Consider the following 23155-nt stretch of genomic DNA (forward strand, 5'->3'; position numbering starts at 1 on the left):
AGCTCCTTTGCCACTGGGGCATGAGAGGTCGTCTGTGGCATTGGCCTTGCCCATGCTTCCAGCCCCTCCCAGCCCCTGCCCTACATGCACCCTTCATGGTGCCCACACCCCTCCCTGAACGCCCCCCACTCTCCTTTCTTCATCATATTCCGACGGTCATAGACAAGTTGGACACCACAAAGCGTCCCATCAATAAAAGCAAAAACAAAAATCACCTATAATCTTATCCCCAGGGTCGTCTTGCTGTGCCGGGCTCCCTGTGTTCTCCCCCCACTGCCTTTCCTTTTTCACGACTCAGACTCAGGTGCCTACTTTGTGCAGCCTGCTTTGCTGGCTCGTGGGATGTGTGCAGAGCATGGGCATCATCTTCCTGCCATGTCCCGTGCTGGCAAGTGGTTGCTTGACATTCTCTGGACATACCATAGTTTTTTAAACTGATCCCCTCTTGGCGGGCTTTTAGCTTGCTTCCGATGTGGGACTATCACAAACAACTGCAGCCGCTGCCTCGGGATGCCTTCCCAGAAGGTGAATTCTTGGCCAGCGGATACCATAGCACGCTCTTTCGAGACTCTTGTGCCTTTGTACAGGCTGGTCCCTCCGCTGGGCGGTCTCTCTGTCATTTATCGCCATCCCGAAATCTTACTCCTCTGATGTGCGCCCATAGCCTTCTTCCCAAGTGTCCCTGGGCTGCCGAATCTGCTGCCCTTTTCCCTGTCCCCGGCTGTCCTTTTTGTCCCTGGTGTCATGAGCGTCTGTCGACCTCCTGCCTCTCTGAGGCCAGGCAGCCTGGCATCGTCTCCTTCTGGCCCCGACACATAGGAGGCTCGTGGGAAAGGCCTCCCAGATGAACAAGCCATCCCCTGGCTGGCTTAGCAGTGTGGGATCGTGTGGTGTTTCTATTAGTCTCCATGAACAAGTGCCACTGTGTTTATTAAATTTTTCCAAAAGCAGAATGTCTGCTGTGTTTGCTAGTTGGTTGCTCTTTTAGGAGTGGGTCTAGCCTGCCCGTCCTGTACTCCTCAATCTATCTTTCAGAGCCCGCTCTCCGGACACCCACTGAGCTAGAGGCCCTGAGGGCGGCCGTGCTGGGGACCGAGGCGAAGCGAGAGGCCACCCGGACCAAGGCAGGTGTGGGTCAAGCTCCGAGCTCGGTGCCTGCGACTGGGTGGTGCAGGTAACGGCGGGCCCTTTAGGTGGGGAGCTCACGCTTGGCTCCAACAGAAGCGCCGAGCATCAGGCATACAGCAAGTGCTCAATAAATGCACGTCACAGGCAGGTTAAGAGATGGTGTCTGGGAGCTGAGGGGCGGGCTGGGGGGGATTGGAGGTGGTGAGGAAGCCAGCTTTAGAGAATGAGCGTCACAGGAACTTCTCTGCTCTGCCCCCCTAGGGACCAAGACTGACAGTTCTCCGCTATCCCGGACCAGATGTCCTCCAGGGTCTCCTGAGGCCACTACCAAGCTGTGGCTGTGTCTTTGGCAGGCAGCAGGTGGAGTCTGTTGGGCTGTTGAGCCCAAGCCCTGTCTCTCAGGCAAGCACGACCGTGTCCTCCTCGTCTCCCTTGGAGATGCTGTGCTGGAGAAGCCTGCGGGCCTAGGGCGAGAAAGATGCTCCCTGCCAGTTTGTGATGCCCCCTCATGCTCCACAGGGCGGGGCAGCGCGGCTGGAGGAGCTGGGAGGCTCCGTGTGCCAAGAGGGGTTGAGGTCAGTGGGTCTCACCCTTCCCATGCCCACTCACTCACTCAGGAGACACTGGCCTTGCCCTGGGCGCTGGTCACAAGGCACCATAGGGCATTTGGCCTCCTGTGGCCTGCTGAGCGTTGGCACTCAAGGCCCCGCGTGGCCTGCCTCAGGGCCTGCTCCCGTCCTTAGGGAGTCCTCGCCTTCCCGATCTTCCTTCACATCTCCTCCAGGGTATCTGCAGTTCCCGCCGTCGGGAACGCCCATCGAGCCATCTCCCCTGCCCACCTTCTGTACTTTCTTCCAGGCCCAGTCCTCGTGCCCTCTTCCGGGAAGCCGGCCCCCTCTCCCAGGGTGGGTATCTCTCCCTCCCCAGCCCACACTCGGTCCGGGCTGGTCTCCGGGCATGTCTGCCCCGTGGCTTTTCACTGGCCACGGCTGGATGGCAGGGGCCGCATCCGGGTGCCCCCTGCATCCTCGGGGCACAGCCTGGCACACACAGGTTTCCAGGATGGCACAGGTGGCCAATGGATGTTGTGGCCACCTGAGCAGTGGAGGTGACCGTGGATTTGGGCCACTGAACAAACCTCCTCCTGGGCAGCAGGCCTGTGTGTTTATCTGGGGTTTCTTCCCTGAATTCCCAGGTGACTGCTCTCCCACTCCTCTCTTCCTGGCTTGGGAAGAGCCCGCCTTGGGGCTCTGACCTTCACTAGGCAGGCAGACTTGAGCTGGGCCTCTGCAAAGGTCAACGTGGCCCCGGGGGACAGAGCGGGTAATCGAGGCGGGGGCACCTGCCTGGTGGCTCGAGGGCACTGGGGAACCCACTTCCCAGAACGGACCCTGGGAGGCGACCATGTGGCAGCTTCCTGCTCCCCAGGAAAAGCGTAGGGGCTGCTGGCACTGTGCTCACCACCCGGAGGGTTTTACCCTCTGTCGGACCATCCTTCCCCCTTGCCTGGCTGAGATTGTATTTCTAGCCTGGTCTCTTCACTCTGCCCCAGAATCGCCCCAGCCCAGGGTGGGAGAATTCAGGTCTACAGACAAGGAAGAGGAGGCCCGGTGCCCACCTGTGGCCGCCTCAGCCAGTCTCTGCCCCCCTCGTTGGCCTCAGGGCCCCAGCCAGGCCTCCATCGTCTCCCTGAGCAGCCCCTCTCACTCCTCTGTCCGGGCTGCCGGAGCCATATCTGCAAAGATAAACCTGACCAAGGCATGCCCCTGCTCAGAACCTTCTATGGCTCCCCACTGTCCCTGATAAAGTCCACCCCCTTAGGCAGGCATCCAAGGCTCTTCCTGCTCTGGCTCCTGTCTGTCCCCCTCCCCCACCTCATCTTCCCTTCTCCCCCCGACTTCCTCTTTCTCTAGACCCATCCAAGCTGCCATTCCAAACATGCCAAGGCCTTTGCATGCACTGTTCCCTCTGCCTGGAAGGCCTTTTCCCTACCTTCTCTCCTGGGCATACACTTTCTCAGCTGGGGTGTGTCCACCTCCAAGAAGCCACACCAGGTAGCCGGCCCCGCTTCTGCTCCGGCACTTGTGCGGGGAATTTTTCTGTGTTCCTGTCTGCCTCCCTACCAGCCTGGGCTGTCCCCAAGGGCAGGCCAGGCCTGAGGCGCCCACACTGAGTGTCCTCAGACTGAGTCTGAAGCCGTGGAGAATGCAGGAGTGGGAGCCACCTTGCCATGTGAGTGTGGTGGGGGAGGGACCCACGAACATTATCGAGGTGCCCTCCGCGGGCTTCTGAGGGGCCACACCCCCTTCTCACCTTGCTCCCAGTCTGGGAGGCCCAGGCCCGGCCCGTGCCCTGGCTGCAGGCCCTGTGAACGCGGCCTTTCACCCGGGGCAGGGGGCTGGAGGTCGTCAGGGGCCCCTCAAGCTCCCCAGGGTGGGACCACGGCCTCTGGGGGGTGTTGCTCTCCCCGACCAGGCAGGACTTTCTTCAGACCAGGGGCCTGGTTCTCTGTGGCCCTGACCTGCTTACCTGCCCCGCTCCGGGTCAGGCCTCCGCCGGCCACCCTCTGTACCCTGGGATTAGGGACCTGGGACCCCGGGGAGGAAGTGATGGGGGCGCAGGAGGCGCACCCGGGGCCTCTGCAGCCTCGGAGCTGGGGTCCGCGTCTCCCCGGAAGACTGGGGGGGAGGCGGGGGGGGAGGGGTCCGGAGCGGGGTGCCCTCGCGGCCCCGGGAGGGGGTCCGGGCCGGAGGCGGGGGCCGCAGCGCCCCGGAAGGAGCCGCGCACGCCCCGGCACGCGGTCCCCGCCGCGCGGCGGCCGCGGATCCGGAGGTGAGAGCGCCCCCGCCCCGCTCCCCGCCCACCCCGCGCGCGGCCCCGGCCCCGGGGGAGGAGGGGTGCGGGCCGGAGAGGGGCGCGGGGCGCGGCGGGGCGGCCGCCCGCTCTTTTCCGCAGCGCGGGCCCGCTCCGCCTCCCCGCGTCCGGCCGGCTCCCCGCTCCCTTCCCGGCGGCGGCGGGATGCGGGCTCCGGGCCCGGGCGGGGGCCGAGGGCCGAGGCCTGGGCGGCGCGGCAGGGGCCCCGGCGGGCGGCCGCGCGGGGCCGGGGACCCGGGGCGCGAGCGCGGCCCTCCCGGCGCCGGGGCGGGGGAGGCGGGCGGGCGGGAGCGAGCGAGGGAGGGAGGGCGGCGGCGGGAGGGGGAGCCGGGGAGGCTCGGAGCCGCGCGGCGGGCGAGGGAGGGGGCGGCGGGGAGCCCCCCGCCCCCCGAAGGAGGAGTCTGGCTCCCACTTGCTGCCTCGGACGCGCGGCGAGGCGGCCGCCGCCGGAGGAGCCCCCGCCCCTGCGCGCCTCCCTCCCCGGAGCCGGGCCCCTGCCTCCCTCCGTGCGCGCTGCTGCTCGCGGCCGCCGCGGCCGCCGAAGAGGAGCCCGGGGCCAGGTAGGGCCGGGGGCGGCCGGGGCGCGGGCCGGGGCGCGGCGGGCGCGGGAGGGGGCGCGGCCGGGACCCTCCCCGGGCGCCGGATGACGCCCGCGGCGCGGCGCAGGGGCGCCCGCAAAGTTACTTTGGCCGCCTTTGCCGGGTGCCGGCGCCCCGGCCGGGGACCCCCGCCGCCCGGCCCGCCGAGCGGGTGACGCCGAGAGGGGCCTCGGCCGGGGCGCTGGACTCTGACTGGGGCCGAGGGGTCAGCGAAACTTTTCCCCGGCTCGCCGGTCTTGGCTGGCTGCTGGCGGAGTTGCTGGGGGAGGAAGCGGACTGGCGGGGCACTGGTGACGGTGATGGTAATAACAATAGCCGCCCCTGGTCGCTGAGAGCCTACTGTGCGCAGCGAAGCCCCTGCTGGTGCTTGGGGGGCGAGGGAGGGGGCGGCTGGTGCCGGTCTAGTGGCCACTTTTGCAAGGCATTGCTGGAAACTTCATCCGTCCGTCCGTCCGTCCGTCCGCCCATCCATCCATCCATCCATCCATCCATCCTTCCTTCCTTCCATCCATCCACTGACTCATTCCACGCGTATTTATTACTATCCGCTGTGTGCCCTGCCCAGAGGATTCAGTGGCTAACCAGGCAGGTCCCAGCCCTCACAGGTAATATTTCCATGCTAAGGAGCAGTTCTGGCTCTTGTGTGTTTATTCTGGAACTTGTTACAGGAGAGCGAATTCACACACAGCCTCCCCTGATCCAGGTGGAGACAGAGGAGGGTCAGTCTGAGAGCTGATGTGTCCAGGAGCGGGTGGCAGACCGTGGCTTGGGGTCTAAGACCCACCACCCTCCATTCCCTCCCGTCCCTGTCTCCACTCAGGCCAGATGGTGGGATCGGGAGGCCCCACGCTGGACCCGGCCCCCAAGTCTGTCCAGCTGACCTCTCTGAGATGCATTTCCCCCAGCACTGGCTCAGACCTCTCCGGTTCCCCTCCAAGAGCTTGGTTGCCTTCCCTTCCCATTCCCAAGGCCCCAGAGGAGAGCTTGTTAAGTAGCAGACAATTATGAAATTAAACTGGGGAACGAAAGTGGGTGGGCTGGTGGATGCTTGAGCCGGCTGGACAGGACTTGAATGGTGGTGGGAGACTTGTTAGCACCGACCAGCCACATGGGGGTGGAGGTGGGGGGTGACTCAGGCAGGCACTACCAGCCTCAATACCCTGGCCAGTCTTTGAAAAAAAAAAAAAAATTACACCAACTTCATGAATAATTTGTCACATTGGCTAAAATGCTCTGGGGAATGTTGGTGAGGCCACCAGCTGACTGCCACATCCAAGTTGGAAGCCAGGCCTTGGTCCGTGGGAACCAAGGCGCTAGGAGACCATTCTGGGGGGGCGGGGGGAGTGTTTGGCTGGGCTGAAGCAGGCTTCTGGCCGTGGGGAGCACCCCGGGGCTTGAGAGCCAGCCGGTGGTGAGCGGGAGGCGTTCTGGAGCTGGGCTCTGTGTACAGGGGGCCTGTGGTGCGGGAGCCGTGCATAATCAACTGTGCCTCACGAGGCTCGGCTCCCTGCAAATTGGCTTTCCAAGTGGCAGGCCCCACAACACTTGTAAAATCTTTTTTCTCAGGATGGGTTTCTGCGAAATGGTTACATCTATTTGAGTACTCAGTCGGTCGAGGTACAGTAATTGGCCGATGGCTGGTCAAAAGGCGATAATCCATTCACAGAGGTTGCATCCTGTGTTTGGGAGCGGTTCAGCATGGGGCTGCCTTTCTATTTATTTCTCCACCCTAGAAATTTCCAAAGACCTGGATTGGGGTAGATTCCCTTTAATGTTGATGTAGGCAGGCTCAGGGTCATCTGTATGTGGGATGCCGTATGTCTGATGTGCCTGCTGTGTGTGTGTCCTTAGCGTCCCTTACACACACCCTAGCTGATGCCCCGTGGGCCGTGTTTATGGACAGAACATGTCTAAGTTTAGGTAAAAGACCCAGACTTTGGGGTCTTTCTGCCAGTGTCTGAACTGTGTCAGGAATGCATAGACCAACGTCTAGAATAAGCTTTCAAAAAAACCTGCTTTGGAAAAATTTCCCCGTGCACCCCTGAGACTGTGAAGTCTTCATCCGATGGAAGTAATTTAAGTTCATTAGTTTTCCTTGAACTTGCTACATTCCCTGGCAGGGATAGCCCCTCGCGTGCTCATGTAACGCGGGACACAGGAGAGAGAATTTGCTCTCGTCTGAGGAATGGAGGAAGGTAGCAGGATTTCACTAAAGGGTAGCACTCAAGGAGAAAAATCAGCATTCCGGGTCCGGACTAGGGGGAGAAGGAAAGCCGTCCCCCACATGCCATCATCTTTCAGTCTATCAAAATGATTTTGTTTTTCTAGTTTCGGGCCTGTGAACTGATCCTGAATAGCGGGGCAGAGGAAAATAATCGGCCAGGCAAAGACTTTTAACAAGTAAATATTACGCACAGAAAAACATGCAATTAAGTGGAGGTTAGTTAATGCCTTTCAAGTTGAGGCCGAGCTGCAGTTAAGGGCGGAATTTCTGCGTTATCCCTGAATTGTCTGTCAAAATCTTTAATGTGACAATGTGACACGTCTCTCCCGTCGCCCCTCCCTCGCCGCGAACAGAAAAAGGGCCTTTTCAAGCTTCCCCCACCCCATTCTTCTTTTCCCTGAGATCTCTCAGTTCGGCAATTGGTACCTTTGTCTGCCTGCCCCTCTGGAGCCTGGGACCCTGGGGGAAGGGCCTCCCCAGGTGCAGGGGCCGGAGAATGGGTTCTCAGGCTCACTCTGTGCCCACGGATCACGGTTAATGGCATCTCAGATGAGACAGGCTGCTTGTGGGGTCTTCCTTGTGGCCAAAAGCCTCGCCCTCTGGGATCAGACGTGCCGAACGCTTGGGGGGCAGGTGACAGAGGGGTGAAGGGCCTGTTTCACACAGTAAGGGCCGTGTAGATGATGCTGGGTCACTCTGAAAGCAGTTCCCTGTCGCTGTGGTTCCTGGGGTGTGGGTATCCCCATGGCATGAGACCCCAGCTGGCATCCTCTCCAGACTGCCACTGAAATGGTTTGCCTTGAGTCTGGAGAAGTGAAGAAAATGTAAAAAGCAAAAGCAACCCCAAGGGAAAGGAAAAAAAAAGAGAGATCCCTTTTTTGGGGGTGGTGTTGGAGGGAAGGTATAAATAGTTCCTCAGTTAATTTGATTCACTGTGGTTCTCTCCCTGGTGATCTGGCCGTTCTGCCGCCAACTTTATTTTGACTTTTTTTTGGTCCCAATGAGACGAGATTTAGTTTATATTTTATTTCCATTTAAAATATCTACGGCAGAGGAGGACCGCCCAATCTCATGGAAAAAAAAAATCATGACAAATTGAGATTGTGTTTTATTTAAAAAATTTTTTTAATGTTTATTTTTGAGAGAGAGAGAGAGGGAGAGAGAGACAGACAGACAGACAGAGCATAAACAGGGGAGGGTCAGAGAGAGAGGGAGACACAGAATTTGAAACAGGCTCCAGGCTCCGAGCTGTCAGCACAGAGCCCGATGCGGGGCTCAAACCCGCGGACGGTGAGATCACGACCTGAGCCGAAGTCGGAGGCCCAACCGACTGAGCCACCCAGGCGCCCCTGTATGTTTTAATGTTGACCTCAGATACAAGCTTGAGATAGTCTTTGGTCTTTTCATGCCTTTCTGTCCATTACTCTTCGGGGGTTTTCTTGGACGTGAACTTGGCCAGCTTGATGTCACAACCTGGTCGCAAATGGAAGCAGCTGCAGTGAAAAGAAGAACTCTCCCCTCTGGCTGATGGTGATACTCCTTGAGCTCAGAGCCAAGGATGGAGGGAGGTCCCTCCCTCCACCTCCCCACCCCCGTCCAAATCCACACCTGAGAGTTTGCTTCTTTTGAATGCCTTCATATTTCCATCCGCGCCTTCCCTTCCGAGCAGGATTTGAGACTCGGCATTGATGCACACCAAAAGGCTTTTGGCATGGCCCATGCTAATTCCACCACTTTAAGGAGCAAATGATGCCTACTTGCAATTTCTCACACACCCGTTGCTTCCCCTTCGTTTCATTCCTTTGCATTTTCCGACAGTGCTGCAGCCTGGAAGGCTGCAAAATATATATTGCACCGGCTACCTGAGAGGCGTGAGCCCTTCCCCGTGCCTCCTCGTTCCCCCTTCGCGACGAAGTGCTGTTTGCATTGCAGCGTTCGTGGAAAAGGCAAATGTTCCCTCCCCCACCCTAGGCTCCCTGCACAAAGGGGGTGTGGGGGAAGAGAATTGAGTTTTGCTGTTTTTTTTTTTTTGTCGTTCAGACACATTAGTTAATTGATCATACTTTGGAGGCTTAATCCTTAGTTGCCAATTCCCGCATGATCGCAAAAAAAAAAAACACACAAAAAAAACCCACACCGAAACTGATCGTAAAAATGGCAAAACCTCGATCTCAGACTTAAGTGTAGCATTACCATAGTGCCGATTTGATTATGCTTCAGTGACATCTGCTTAATAGATTTCCACGAGAACTGTAAATCCACATTCACTTTCTTTGCAAATTGTATTTCAGTGGTGAGCAACCAGGACCCTCCCGCCTCCCCCCTCCCCAACCGCGTGTGTCCCAAACCCCCACGACTGTTGAGTGGGACTTGACGAGCTACAAAATGCTGGTTTTTACACGTTTACCTCTCGTTTCCTTTTGTGTGTGTGCACGTTTGAAACGGATCTGAGCAGCTTTTCCCGTGTCAACTCCGCAGCTACGTGAGTCTCCAAATGCTTTATTTTGAAAACTAGGACATAGCACTTTGCAGAAGAAAAATCATTCCATTCACTATTATTTATGTGATTGCTGATCTGCTAGATGGAGAGAGAAAGCACCAAGAATTATAATAATTTATGGAGCGGAGCGCTGGTTTACAAACATATTTCCCAGCCCGAGCTTTGTGGGTTTCTCTGCGTCTTGGGCCTCGTTTGGTGCTGTGGGGATGGAGAATATTCAGAATTTGAAGACCGGCCCGATGAACGGACTGCGTTCGTGTCTGAAAGGAATAAGTGAGCAGCTATTTGTGGCAGACAGGACATGATCCAGTAAGCAGCATTCTTGATCATTCTGAAATAAAAGTACATAATTGGAAAATGAAACGGCAGCCACCGCTTGGGGGTGGGCGGCGAGGAATTAGAAAGTGTAATTTAAAATCATGTAGTCATAATTCAAAATGGGCCCAGCTAAAAGGTTTTTAAGTGGTAAATGCTTTAAAGGCACTCGTGGTTGATCCTTTTTCAAGGAATATGTGTAATTTTCACGATATTCGTGCACTCCTTGGTCGGCTCGGCCCGTCACTCATTCATCATTTGGCGTGGCCGCGGGGACCAGCCGCGGGCTGGCGCTCTCCGTCCTGGACCCGCGGCTGACAGAGGGGGAGGGTCAGATGTGAGGGCTGTCAGTTTCGGGACGTGCTGGATTAGGTCTGATCCCTGCCCTCTCCCACCCCCACCCCCACCCCCACCCCCAACTCCCTCCGCTGGGCTATATGCTCTTTCCCCTTTAAGTTTCTGTTTCTTTTCATTTTTTTTTTTTTTTTTACCCTTTATGACATTTTCAACTATTGACTGATCAATTGCATATTTTCAGGCACGAGCCAAACAAGGAAAAACAAAACCACTTAGAAGTGATTTTTGAGCTTGTGTGGAAGGGTGGCTTGTGAAAGAATTCTTCCCACCCCTCCCCCCAACCTTGGTATTTTCCTGTTCAATATTATTTCGCCTGCATCTTGCTCAGGGAGGACTACTTAGGTGTTCGCGCGGTTTCTCTGTGACATTTCGCCACATCGCAGTGAGTTCTCAACAAAAGCCTCAGCGAGCACTGACTTCCGCTGAGCTGGCTTTCTCCCCGCATGGCTGTGGGTGATCGGTGGGGACAGCCGCCTGTGCACTGGGCTGACCTGTGGAGATGCCCCCCACTCGTCATTGAAGAAGACGAGGTGTGGGGTAAGGATGCCCTGAGAACCCCGGAGAAGGCTTTCTAGGTGGGGACAGTGACAGGTGGGGACAGGTGTTTCTCTGGGCTTTCTTCTGTTCCTGTGTGGTCACTGTCACCTGATTTCTGACCCAGGACCACACAGTGTTGTCCTGGCCTCACCCTTGTGGCTGCAAACACGCTGATGTTTGAGAAACACGGGTGCCTTTTGGGGATGGTTACCTTAACAGGGTGGCTTTGATGATGGAGACCTTTACCCTTTGTGACATTTCCAATATCGAAATGGAGACCCTTCTGACAGCCAGAGAAGGTGCTGGCAGTAATGACTGGCATGAACCAGGACTGTCCTGGGCCCACCCTGGCTTTAAGGAGGCGGTATCGGGAGGCCTCAAGCCTCGTGGCAAAGGAAATCTCTCTTCGATCTTCACATCGCCCCTGGCATTGCAGATGCCCATAGATTTCCCTCCCGTATCTGGTAGACATACCTGGGCTGCTGGAATGACCCAAGTGTCTCCCTTGCAGAAAGCCACCTGCTGCAAAGATGCTCAGGGTCGGCCAAGGCGCTTCTCAGTCCGTCCATTCCGGCCTTCGGCGTGTGCTGGCAGGTCTCACGGTTTGGTGGGAGAGACCTCGTTCCCTCTGCCTCATCCTCACAGGGTTCCAAGCTGCTCTTTTGATCCGCCTGGCTGCCCCCTGGGCCCCAAGCCCTTTGAGAGCTGGTTGCACATCTGAGTCCTTTGGGTCTCAGCCCGGGGTCCGCCCTGGAGCGGGGACAGCGGGTGTCCCGCAGTGTTTTGGGGGAGGCGGGTGGTGAGGAGTTCCCCTGGGAAACGCCGTCGAGGGCGGGTTGTTCGCGACGTGTCCGATCACAACATCCTAGGAAGTGAAATGACCAGGGACTCAGCCAGCAGCGGGACGAGAGGGAAGGGGCCAGGAGTCCGGCTTCCCCGGCAAGGCAGGAGGGTCCCTTGATTATCCTAAGATCTCTGCTGGATTCTCAGAGGTTCTCCACGGAGCTCCTGGGTTGCAACAGAGCTTCCTAACCAGGGTGGAAGAAACACTTAGTGAGCGCCTACTGTGTGCTGGGCCCTCAGCCAGGTGCTCTCACAGGTACTGTGTCCCGTAATCGTCCCAGTGGTTCTGGGGAAGGAGGATTTGGCGTCCGTGTGGTTGTAGGGGAGACACCTGAGCTTTGGGAGGCGAACGCTGCTTTTGAATCCGGGTTGTGAGTTGTGAGGGCCTGTGCGGCGTCCCTCTCCCACTCCTGGGATCACCTATCGTTTTATCCTTTGGCTTCTCATTCAGCTCAGACGGGGGCTTTGCTGAGAGGTGTCCTGGGGAGTTGTAGGTGGCAGGTGGCAGTGCCTGGCCCAGCCTGGGGAGGTCGAGGACACGTCTGGGAAGCAGGTGTGTGTGCACAGAGGCAGGGTAGCGTGCAGAGCCTTTCAGCAGAGGGAACAGCACGTGTGAAGGCTCAGAGGCGGGACCGCCGGTGTGCTGGGGGAAACCCGGAGTGGTGAGCTTGGCCTGAGTGGTGAGAGGGAGGCCGGGGACCCAGCCTGGGCTTCTGAGCTCATCTAAGGACCTGGGGCTTTAGCCCAGAGCAGCAGGATGGCCCCTGAGGACATTTGGTGCGCCGGAGGGAATGGCTTAGTCAAAAGTGCGTTTTAGGACATTCATTCTGGAGGCTGGCTTGGCACTGGCTTTGACCGTTCAGCAGGAGAAGGCCAGACAAGGCTGTGGGGGCAGTCAGAGAGCACAGGGCTTGGAGCTGGCCTCTTTCCTACATGTGACCTTGCAATACAGCTGGTGCCTAATAGCTCCTTGCTCCTTCGTGCCTCGGCTGATGTCCAGGTTCCTCTTCGAGAACCCTGGCTTGACTTGATTCGTGGCATCTGAGGACCAACAAGTACATGTCTTTGAGAGGGAAACAGAAAGACAGATCACTCTGTGAAAGAAGGCCTGAAAAAGGGAGCCCTGGGAAATGGAGGCACTTTTTCTTTCTTTTTTTACATTTTCTTTTTGCTTTTTAATGTTTTAAATTATTTTTGAGAGACGCAGACAGAGCATGAATGGGGGGAGGGGCAGAGAGAGAGGGAGATGCAGAATCCGAAGCAGGCTCCTGGCTCCGAGCTGTCGGCACAGAGCCCGACGCGGGGCTCGAACCCACGAACCGCGAGATCATGACCTGAGCTGAAGTCGGACGCTTAACCGACTGAGCCCCCCAGGCGCCCCTGGAGGCGCTTTTTCAACAAGAAGTTTTCGACCCAGAAATTTCAAGAATTTTCAACCCTCCTAACTGGGCCGATTGGACCTTTATGGAGAAGCAGGCACAAGGCTCCCTTCTCCTCTGTTACCTGGCGAGGGGACTAGTGAGGCAGTGGAAGCACAGAGAGGTTAAGTGACTTGCCCGGGGTCCCCCAGCTAAGCAGCACTGGAGACCGAATTTGAACCCGCTGCCCCTGACTTCAAAGTTCAGGCTCTTCTCCACTGCAGAAGCACACCAGTGGTCGAGAACAAAGACAATAAGAGAGAGACCATTTCTTGATGCTTCCCCTGCCTCAGGACCTTTACACTTGCTGCTTCTGCATTGTGTAGGGCTCGCCTTTCCCCGGGTCTGGGTGTGCCTGGCTCCCTCTCAGCCCTCGCTTTTGAGGTGACGTCACCTCCTCAGACAGGCCTTTCTTGATCACCCAAGTTTAAGTAACAGTCCCCTTTTCCCCATTACTCATTATTACATCACTCCGTTCTTCTTCCAGACACATGATTATCTTGTGTGTATCTTGCGTGTTTACTTTATTGCCCCCTGCCCTTTCCTTGAGGGCAGTGACCTGTTTGCTTTCTCCTTGCTCTTTCTGGCACCTGGAACAATGACTGTGGTAAATGTTTATCGAATAAGTAAATGCATTAATGAATTCACCCCACCCTCCTCCTCCTGGGTGCGTTTTCTTCCCACTCCCTGGCACGGAGGAGGCACCTGCTGCCGGGCCAGGATGTGTGTGTGTGGCTCAAGGTCACTCTGCTGGAGGGAGAGAGTCAGGACACAAGCCCAAGCCCGCTCCACGCAGCGGGACCCAGTGGGGTCCCAGCGGCCCCGTCGCACTGCCCACATGCTGTGCTGTTTTGTGGACCAGGTGTAAACGCTTCCCAGCTGAAAGCCGTTTGTTTGGGCAACGCCGCTCCCCTCCGTGGATCGGCTGTGTTCTCCGCACGCTGGCTGACGCGCTGCTGTGGCTCCATAAATATTAAACGGGTATTAAAAGAAGGCTCTGCGTTCCCAGTTTCCCTGATTCCTTCAAGCAGGGCCCGTTGCGAACCCCCTTTATGTGAAACGCAGCGTTTCACTGCAGAGCGCCTCCCGGGATGCCTTGCCGCCCGCTTTTCCGGCCGAGTCCCCTGGTGCAGAGGCACCCTCCCCCTGCCGCCGGCCTGAAGGCGGGCCACGGAGGTGCTGGCCCCTCGGGGCAGGGACGGGCGGAAGTGCCCGAGACCTCGCCTTTCGGAGGGTGGTGCCCAGCCTGGCCAGCCTCCCTGCAGGGCTGTGCGGTGGGTCGGGGGGGAGGGGCCGTGAGTCTTCAACCTTTAGCCGAGGCCTCTTGGCACTCAGCCCCTGCCAGGCCTGTGCCGGGCGCTGGGGAAAGAGACTGGCAAGACACGAACTCTGTTCCTCCATCCGTCTGTTCATCCCCCCAACGTTCGCTCCATCCGTCCATGCATCCATCCATCCATCCTTCCACCCATCCTTCCGGCCAGCCAGCCAGCCACACATCCCTGGGGTGACAATAATAATAATGGCATAACGATAGCTGACATTTGTTGGGCGCTTATTATGTGCCGGGTCCTGTGACAAGTAGTGTACATGTGTCACCCCAATTCATCTTCGCGACTGCATGAGGTAGGTACCGTTTTTCTCTCCGTGTCATGGATGAGCAAATTGAGCTTCCTGGAAGTTAAGCCACTGGCTCAGGACTACAGAGCTGGTGAGGGCTGGCGCTGACGTACGGAGGGGGTTGCGGAGCGAGTGAGACCCAGGCCCTGCCTCCAGGAGGCGTGTGGCCCTTCGTGGCGCCCTGGAACGAGGGTCCCCGGTCTCTGAGAAGATGCCGGCTTGGTCGAGGGGTAACGGGCGAGTCAGGTTTTGCCAGCCAGAGAGGAAGGCAAAGAGGCCCGGGGGGAAGGAGCCAGAGCCCTGGGGTCGGGCTGCTAACAGCTAGCCCTCAGTGGTGCCCACTGTCTGTGCTGAGCTGGGCAAGAGAGTTCCCCTCGCGGAGACAGGCCTCTCTCCTCTGTAGGATGGGAGGCGTGGGGATGGCCATCTCGTAGGTCAGCGGCGAGCCTATGAAGCGTTGGATGGGGCAGCTCTGAACACGAGCACGGCACCTCGTAGCCGAGGGCCTCTGGGCACCTGAGCCCACTGGGCACGGGGCGGCGTGGCTGGAGCGTGGGCAGGGCCAGGCCGTGCAGGGCCTGCGGACATGAGCCTTCATCGGAGGAGCCATGCAAAGACGTGGCAGGCAGGGCTGTGATCTGGTAGGCTTGGCTTTGAGAAAATTCAGGTTCTCCAGGGCTCCTGGGGCTCCCCCTTGACAGCGTTGTGCCACAGACGCCCCGGTACCTGGGCGGCACCTGCTCACGGCAGGCCCACCATGGGCAGGTGTCACATTGAAGGGAATAGTGATTACATAGTAACCCGGAGTATTGGCTGGGCACTTCGTACCTGCCAGGCACTGTGCTTAGGACCCCCATTTGTTAAAACTGCCCAGCTGCCCTGGGAGGTGGTGTTACTGTTGGCATACCGGTTTTCCAGAAGAGGAAGCTGAGGCTCAGAGAGGTTAAGACATCAGCCTGAGGTCACACAGTGAGTCAGTGCAATGCTGGGGCTCAAATCCCTGTCCAGATGCCCTGTCCACGGCATCTGCTGCCCCCAGGCCTCTCCCAGGGTCGCAGGTGGACCCGGGCCAGCTCCCACAGAGATTTTGTGAGTCCCACCGCCAGCAACCCCCGCCTGCCCACCTCAGAGGCCTGCCCGGAGGTATCTGCTGGGAGAACCGAATCACAGAGAAACAGTCAGCAGGACAAAGGACAGGAGCAAGTGTTGTCCTGAGGGAAAAGCAGAGTTTTTTCCTTGCCTCCCCAGGTGGAGAAGAGGGAGGGACATGTGTTGTGAATCAGGATGCGTTTCTTTTGGGGGGGGGGCGGGGAGGAGGAGGATATTGCTGTTTATTACACCTTGTATGGGCATGATTGTTGAGAATTTTAAAAAATTAACAATCCATTTCTCCTTCGCACGTAATTAAAATGTTCTCCAGTCTCTAGTTTTTGTCATTTTCCTGATCGAATTTGTTTTCTGACGGTGGTGACTCCCCTTTGCTTTGCACGGGGTGTTTTTCTCCATTTAACGTGACTGGGATATGACTGACCAAGAGCAGTTTAAGGGACATCATTTTCCCCTTGGTTCGGTGCCGTGGACACGGAATCCTCGGAGGGTCTTAATGACCCCGCGTTGAAACAAGACACGACAGAATATCTTCCAGGCCTTATCTGTTTACACAGTTTAAAAGGATAATCACGGCAAAGAGCGAGAACGCCAGCCGGTCTCAGGAAAGGAGGCGCTGGCCGTTATGTGAAGTGCGTGAGCGGGTCCGGGTAGGCTGGAGACTCAGCCGCCTCCACCCCCCAACCCCGTTCCCAGGATTCCACGTCGGAATCCGTCAAAAGGACATTAGAACCCAGTAGCTGCAGGTGCAAAGCGCACTTTCCAGAGGATGGCCTTTGCAAAGCTGCGGTTCTGTACGGATTCGAGGTTTGACGGGAACACCAGAATTCCCGAGATCCTTGCAAGGCATTCGGGAAGACTTTTGTTTTTAAAGTAGATCCTCCCCTGCCCTCCCTCCCCCCACCCCGGGCCACCTCCCGAGCTGAGTTGGTGTATGGCAATCTGTCTGGGAAAATCCCTTCTCCGAGCCCTGCTCAGAGATATCTTCAGGCGACGTTGATGTTGAGGAAGGAATTTTCGCCCCGTGCTCTGCACCTGCTCGGGCTTGCAGGGGGGCGGCGGTGTGGGGGCGGTGTGTTTCGGGGGCTCTGTGGGGAGGGGGTGGGGTTGGAGGGGAATCCTCCCGATTCCCCCGCTCCGAAAAGTAAAACTTGCCTTCCCTGGTTACAGAACACCAGCCATCGTGTGGCCCCATCTCACGGTCACCCTGTGGGTTCTGGAGGATTTTGTCGAAGAGAAAAAAAAAAAAAAAAAGTCTTAAGTATTTAAACATGTCGGACCACGCATGCATCCGTTCCCAGCGTTGTGGGTTTTGTTTTTTGGGGGTTTTTTTTTTTTTTTTTTGGTCTCTTCCCTCCCTTTCCCTTTTCTTTTTACCAAAGTATATTCATCAAACTGCTGAGTTGGAAAGATCTGTAATGAGTTTTTGAGCTGTATGACTGTGTTTTTTTTTTTTTTCTCTCCCCCCCCCCCCTTCCTCTTTCTAAATCTTCATCTGACATTAAATAAAGCAAATCCCAAACAGATTCACTGCCGCACGGTTCTGCTCTGTCTCCTCAGTCTGTTCCCAGGTCTGGCTCGGGGCCGGGCGGCGGCGGTGGCTGCGGGAGATGCCCGGGCGGCCAGCGGAGGCCCATGTGGCGCGCTAGGTGGGACCCCGGTGTCCTGAAGGCCGAGGCCCTGGCCCTGCTGCCCTGCGGCCTGGGCATGGCGTTCTCCCAGTCCCACGTGATGGCCGCTCGGAGGCACCAGCACAGCCGGCTCATCATCGAGGTGGACGAGTACAGCTCCAACCCGACTCAGGCCTTCACCTTCTACAACATCAACCAGGGCCGCTTCCAGCCCCCGCACGTTCAGATGTAAGTGGAGGCTCTCGGCGGGCCCGGCTGCCCGGGGCCGGGGAAGGGGGGGGGGCGGGAAGGGGCTTGCTACAGGCTCCAGGCAGGTTCGGACCCTAGTTTTAGGCTGCCTGTCTTCCCTCTCCTCTGCCCCTCCCTCCCTCCCTTTCGTCCAGACCCCTTTGCCTCTACTGAGATAGCAGAGATGCTTTTTCTAGTCCCGCTCCCTGCCCCTTGAGGCTGATGGAAAAGGCCAGCGATGCCCCCGCAGTAAGGCCAAGGCGAGGGCACAGACTCGAGAGCCCCCGCGACCGGTGGGGGGAACCTCGCCCCTCCCTGGATTGTTTTCTGAGGTCTGGAGAGGAGAGGAGGCCCAGGGAGGAGACGGATAAACTCCTCGCTCTGCCCCAGGCGGCTAGCTCCTTGCGTTCCTAGGAGACCCCCCTCCTCGTTTATCCCCCACTTCCTCCAGGGCCGCGAGCACCGTCTCTAGGGAGCCCCGGTTCCGTGGGGGCCTGGCGGCTGTTCCTTTGGGGAGACTGGAGAATCTGGCATGTGGACCGCTTTGGAGAAGGAGCCCGGAGGGGGGTTTCCAATCCCAGGCCCGGAGGTGGGGGCGGGCAGGTTGTGGTTCCCTCGAGAGCCGTCCTCTGCTGTGAAGGGTGGGTGCGGGGAGCTTCTTCACGGGAGGAAGGGCTGAGGGAGGCAGGCGGGCACCGGGCCTGGGGTGGGCTCCAGCCCATCTTCCCTCCGTGCTTGCTTGGAAAAATGCTCATTTCTGTAGGGACCGAGGCCTGGTGGTGTTGTCTGTAGCTGCCTACTTTATCTGTTTGGGAGACGGCCTCCTGTTTCCATTTTGGGGCCAGATCTGCAGGTTGGGGCAGGAAGGTCTCAGCATTCTTAGTATCCGGGACCTGGAGGCCCGGCAGGGGGCAGGGGGGGCCTTCCCCAGGCCGGGTTTTCTCTTTCGTCGATGGGGTTAGTCTTTCCGGGCCGGATGGGACCCGGCCTGAGGTCCCTGGATGCTGGGCTGGACTCCTGCCCCAGCGGGAACGCACAAGAAGAACATGTGGGCAGAGCGGGTGGGGTTCACGTGGCCAGTGCCCCCTGTGCGCCCCCACTTAGAAGGGTCCCCAGGATGGGGTGCCTCAGTGGCTCCGTCGGTTGAGTGTCCGCCTCTCGGTTTTGGTTCGGGTCACGATCTCACGGCTGTCGTGGGTTCGAGCCCCGCGTCGGGCTCTGTGCTGACAGCACAGAGCCTGCTTGGGATTCTCTGCCTCCCTCTCCGTCTGTCTCTTCTCTGCTCTCTCTCTCTCTCTCAAAATAAGTAAACATTACAAAAAAAGGAGGAAGGGTCCCCGGGTGCCAGAGCTAATTCCACGTGGCACCGTGCTGTCACCTACAGTGCCCCTGCCCAGGGCCCAGCAGACACCCAGGCAGGCCTCTGCCCCAGGACAGAGCCAGGGAAACAGGAGGTCGGAGGAGAGGAGGGCCAGGGGGCGGAGGAAGGACCCTCTGGAGAAGATGACTTCTAGGTTGAGGTCCGAGGAAGATGAGCGAGGGCAGCAAGCTGGGAGAGGGTCGGGAAAAGGGGACACGTGAGGAATGCAGAAAGCGCCCGGCTGGGGGCTGGGGGCTGGGGGCTGGGGGCTGGGGGAAGCCTTCCCGTGCGGACCCCTGCAGGCCAGGCTGCATCCTGAGGAAGGGCAGTGAGCGACCACGTGAGAGAGGGGCCATCTCCCCCTTTCACCCCCGAGCAGCCGCGGGGTCAGGATGTTTGTGAACAGGCGCATAGCATGCCCGTTAGAAATGCCCGCCCCGAGCCCGCCTGCCTGGCTCTGAGCCCCTGGCTCTGCCACTGCCCTGTGAGGGGGCTCTGGGTGCCTCGGTCTCCCCATCTGGAAAACGCCGAGGATTCAGTAGGTAGATCCACCCAGAGCGGGGCCAGGGAGCAAATGTTCCGTGCCGTTAGTCCACACTGGGCTGGGCCAGGTGCTTGATACAGCAGCGATCAAAGACGCGTCCCTGCCATGCCGAGCTGACCTTCCCACGGGGTGGCAGGCAGTTAGCGCACGTGTCACGGCAGGGTGTCAGAGCGTAAGACACTGGTGCAGTGGGGAAAATGCTTCCTGGCTTTCCTGTGGTCACCCAGCTAGAGCAGGCAGAGCGGATTCACCCTGGCCTGCTCTGAGCTGCCACCACCTGACATGGGGCTCCCGGCTTCCACTGGCCGCGGGGCTCAGGGGGTTCGGGCACTGCCTCGAGGAGGGCGTGTGCTGAGCCCCGGTCCTGGGCTCCCCGTCAAGTGCTCCCTCACTGCCTGCTCAGACCAGCCCGGCTCTGAAACAGAGCTTTGCATAAAGCTGGGTGAAGCCAGGGCCATGCAGGGACCCGGGGGGACTGCTTCGTCCCGCCCCCTCCTTTCAGACCGCAGCCCCCAAGCCCGAGGGAAGCATGCAGGCTGCTGGAGGCGGCTGTTTGGATTTCCATGACGAGTTTCCATCGAGGGGCAGACAGGGAGGATGGATGCCGCTTCCCCACACGTGATTTATCACCACCCTGGGCTTTGTCTCCGGGGTGAGGGAGCGAGGGGGCCTTATTTAATAAATCCACAATTTATATTTAATAACAACAGTGACAACCCAAACATGGCCTCCGATTGAGCTGCGTGATTTATGCGATTGCCCCCAGAGACCCTGGTGGTGGCGAGGCTGCCTTTGCCTCAGTAATGAATGTCTGGATCTGGGCCTCCCGGTTTGGGGCCCTGAGGCCCAGGACCCCTCACTCTGAGGGCCTGGAAACCCTGCGGTGGCCTCGGGAGAGCCCCTCCAGGCACCAGCCCTTCTGACCTGGGTGGGTGGGCAGGCACTGGGCCCGGTGGCCGGTGAGAAGACTTGACTGCCAGGCCAGGGTCATCCTGGGGGGTCTGCCCTAGAGGTGCCCTGGGGGTTGGTGCCAGGCATAGCAACTCTTTTCTCTGGCCTTTAAAAGGAGTCCTGTTGGTGGGGACTTGAGTCATCCTGTGTAAAGACCCTCCAAGCATGTCTTGAAGAAGACAGCAGAGTCAGGGGAGCGGGGCTGTGTGTCAGGCCTGGGGAGGCCCCCTCCCGGCCACACTTCCCGGTCTCCCGTGGGCTTGGGCTTCAGAAGAGATCCCCAGTCCGTCCACGCACTGAGAGGCCCCCAGAAGACAATGAGGGTCCGCTGTGAGCCCGGGGAGCCTGAAGGGGCAAGGCAGGAGGAGAGGACCAAGCCTGGAACATTCCGTGCCTCCTTCTGCCTCGGGTCTCTGCACATGGTGTCCTTTGTGCCTCCTCCATGCTCTGCCCTGCTAACACGGACTCATTCTTCAGATCTCACCCAGATGTCACTTCCTTGGGAAGGCCCTCTGACCGCTCCCCAGACCAGATCTCCCCTTCCCTTGACCCTACCCCCTACCGCCCGGCTCTAGGGTCTGTCCCTGCCACCAGCATGGGGCTGGTCCCTCGAGCCTGGCACAGCAGAGAGATGGAAAGAAGAAAGAAAAGGGAGTGAGGATAAGGCAGGGAGTATGGCCCCGGAAGAGTGGGGGAGATCAGGGGGGGCTTCCCGGGGGCGGTGGCATAGCCCCTGGGGTTGGGGGACCAGCAAAAGCAAAGGCTGAGAGGTGGGAGGGGAAAAGGGAGGGCAGCGCAGGACTGGGAACGAGGGCCTCGTGAAAAGAGCACTGGGCGGTGGACACCAAGCTAACCAGTCACTGCCCTCCTCTGGGCCTCAGTTTCCTCACGATAGAATGAGGGCATTGGCAGACTCTCCCATTGGGAACCGCCGTGGCTGCTGCCCAGTCACGTGTCCGGACGGGGTCAGAGCCTCACTGAAGGGAGGAGTCCTCTGGCCCCAGCCCCCTGGCCTTCAGAGCTTCCCATTTCCCCAGAAGTAGAGATGACGGGGGAGATGGCCTGTGCTTCTGACGTCGGGGAGCTGGTGGCTGCCGGGAGAGGGAGGCCGAGGAGGGGGCCGGGGCCCAGGGAACGGCGGCAGGGGGCACTCACATCCAGGCTTCCAGCTGCGAGGGTCCTTGAGCTCTCCCGCCTTGTCCCAGAGTGAGTGGGTGGCTCCCACCTTCCAGAGCTGGCCTGGGGGCTGGGAGGGTCCAGGGCACGGCGAGGAGGTGGCCGAATTGGGGTGCCGGCCGAGGCCTGGGTGCCAGAGGCCGTGCTCTCCATTCTGCACCCTTCCTGCTGCCGTGATTCTTGTGGGAACACCCCTTGTTAGGCTGGGGACAGGTGGCAACAGGTTTCAGGCCTCGGAGAGAGAGCCGCGGCCGTCCCCTGTTCTCTGAGGCCCGCAGAACGTCGCTGGAAAATAACCATTTTGCTTTGTTAGCCTCAACAGGTTAGATGCCCAGATCCCTGTTGTGGAGACCCAGGTGCCAATCTACTCTGTAACTTACTAGCCAGGGCCTTGGATATGGGACTAACTTTTCCAGCCTCAGTGACTCCACAGTCTTGCCGTGACTCAGGTGTCAGCCAGGGTGTTGCATTACGAGTGTCAGAAACTCAGTGTCAATTGCCTGAAGGATAAAAGAGTTTACTGGCTTACTTAGTAAGAAAGCCCGTGTTTGGACCCAGCTTCAGGTACAGCTGGATCTAGGGATCAACTTATGCCGTTAAGTTCTCCCACCTTCTTGTCTGCTCTCTCTTTCTCTTTCTCCATATCTTGACTCTCCTTGTTCTTTTCCTCACTCCCAAACACTTCCAGGCTGGGTTTCTGGGGACTCCACGAGGTGACCTCAGGGGGTATCCTGTCCACAGGTATATCCCTTGTGCCTGGCAGGTGCCCGGCCTTTAGGAGGCCCTTAGGAAGCATTTGCGAGTAGATTGACTGAATGAAATGAGCTGCGTCTGGAAACAGTCCAGTCCGGTGGGGGTTTTGGAACCAAAGACTGGCTTCAAATTGCAGCTTCACTGGCCTGCATAGCTGAGATCCCGGGCAAGCCTTTCCTGAGCCTCAGTTTTCTCATCTGTAATATGGGCATACCCATAATACCCTGCCCAGACGGTCACGGTGCGAAGACAGTGGGTGCATGTAACGTGCTTAGGACAGGATGAGCTCCCGTCCGTGGGGAGCACCCAGCATCGGTGTCATTACTGTTGTTATTTCAAGTTGAGCATTTGTTACAATCTAAATAGCCGGAGGACAGTGCAGAGAAGCAAGAGTCTTTATTTTTTCCTCAGGGGATTATTCGGTTTGCATCCTCACTGAGCTCAGTAGCCTCAGGGTGGAGGGAAATAAGAATAGTTAATTAAAGAGCCCAGGCTCCAACAGCCCGACTGGAGCCCTCGGAACTGGTCCTGCTTTTGGCTGGCTGATGGTGGGCGGGGCTGAGGCCTGCTCAGGCTCCAGGCTAAGGGTTCACAGGAGGAGAGGTTGTTGGGACCAGAGGTGGCTCTGGAGGTGGCCTCTCGCTCCCTGTCTCTCTCCCTCTTCATCATCCCTCTCTGTCTCTTTGACTTGGCCTCTGTCACCTTTGACATGCTTACGACCTCGGTATGTGTAGGGGTGAAGGAGGGAAGGAAGGAAGGAAGGAAGGAAGGAAAAAAGGAAGGAGGGAGGGGAGGAAGGAAGGAAGGAGGGAGGGAGGGTGGAAGGAAGGAATTTGATTGGCTCACTCGTGTTCCTGTGCCAGGACAAGAGCCCAGTAGCAACCGTCTGCCCCTTGTCCAATCGGCTGCGCTGGGGGCAGGCAGGATGTACAGGTGACCCACAGCCCTGCTGCCTGCTAGACCCTCTGTCAAAGGGTTGGGGGCAGGGGAGGA

General features: G+C 58.4%; 1 protein-coding gene across 1 annotated transcript in view; it reads left to right on the forward strand.

Annotated features, from left to right (window-relative positions):
• Nucleotides 1-4440: 4440 nt before the first annotated feature.
• MPPED1 (metallophosphoesterase domain containing 1) overlaps nt 4441-23155 on the forward strand; it is a 73959-nt gene continuing 55244 nt past the window's right edge. The window contains exons 1-2 of the mRNA XM_043562838.1: nt 4441-4562; nt 17080-17378. Of these exons, the coding sequence (XP_043418773.1) occupies nt 17155-17378 (224 nt within the window). The 5' untranslated portion in view covers nt 4441-4562; nt 17080-17154. The remainder of the gene's footprint in view (nt 4563-17079; nt 17379-23155) is intronic.

This window comes from Prionailurus bengalensis, chromosome B4 (assembly GCF_016509475.1).
Source record: "Prionailurus bengalensis isolate Pbe53 chromosome B4, Fcat_Pben_1.1_paternal_pri, whole genome shotgun sequence".
Classification (NCBI taxonomy): domain Eukaryota; kingdom Metazoa; phylum Chordata; class Mammalia; order Carnivora; family Felidae; genus Prionailurus; species Prionailurus bengalensis.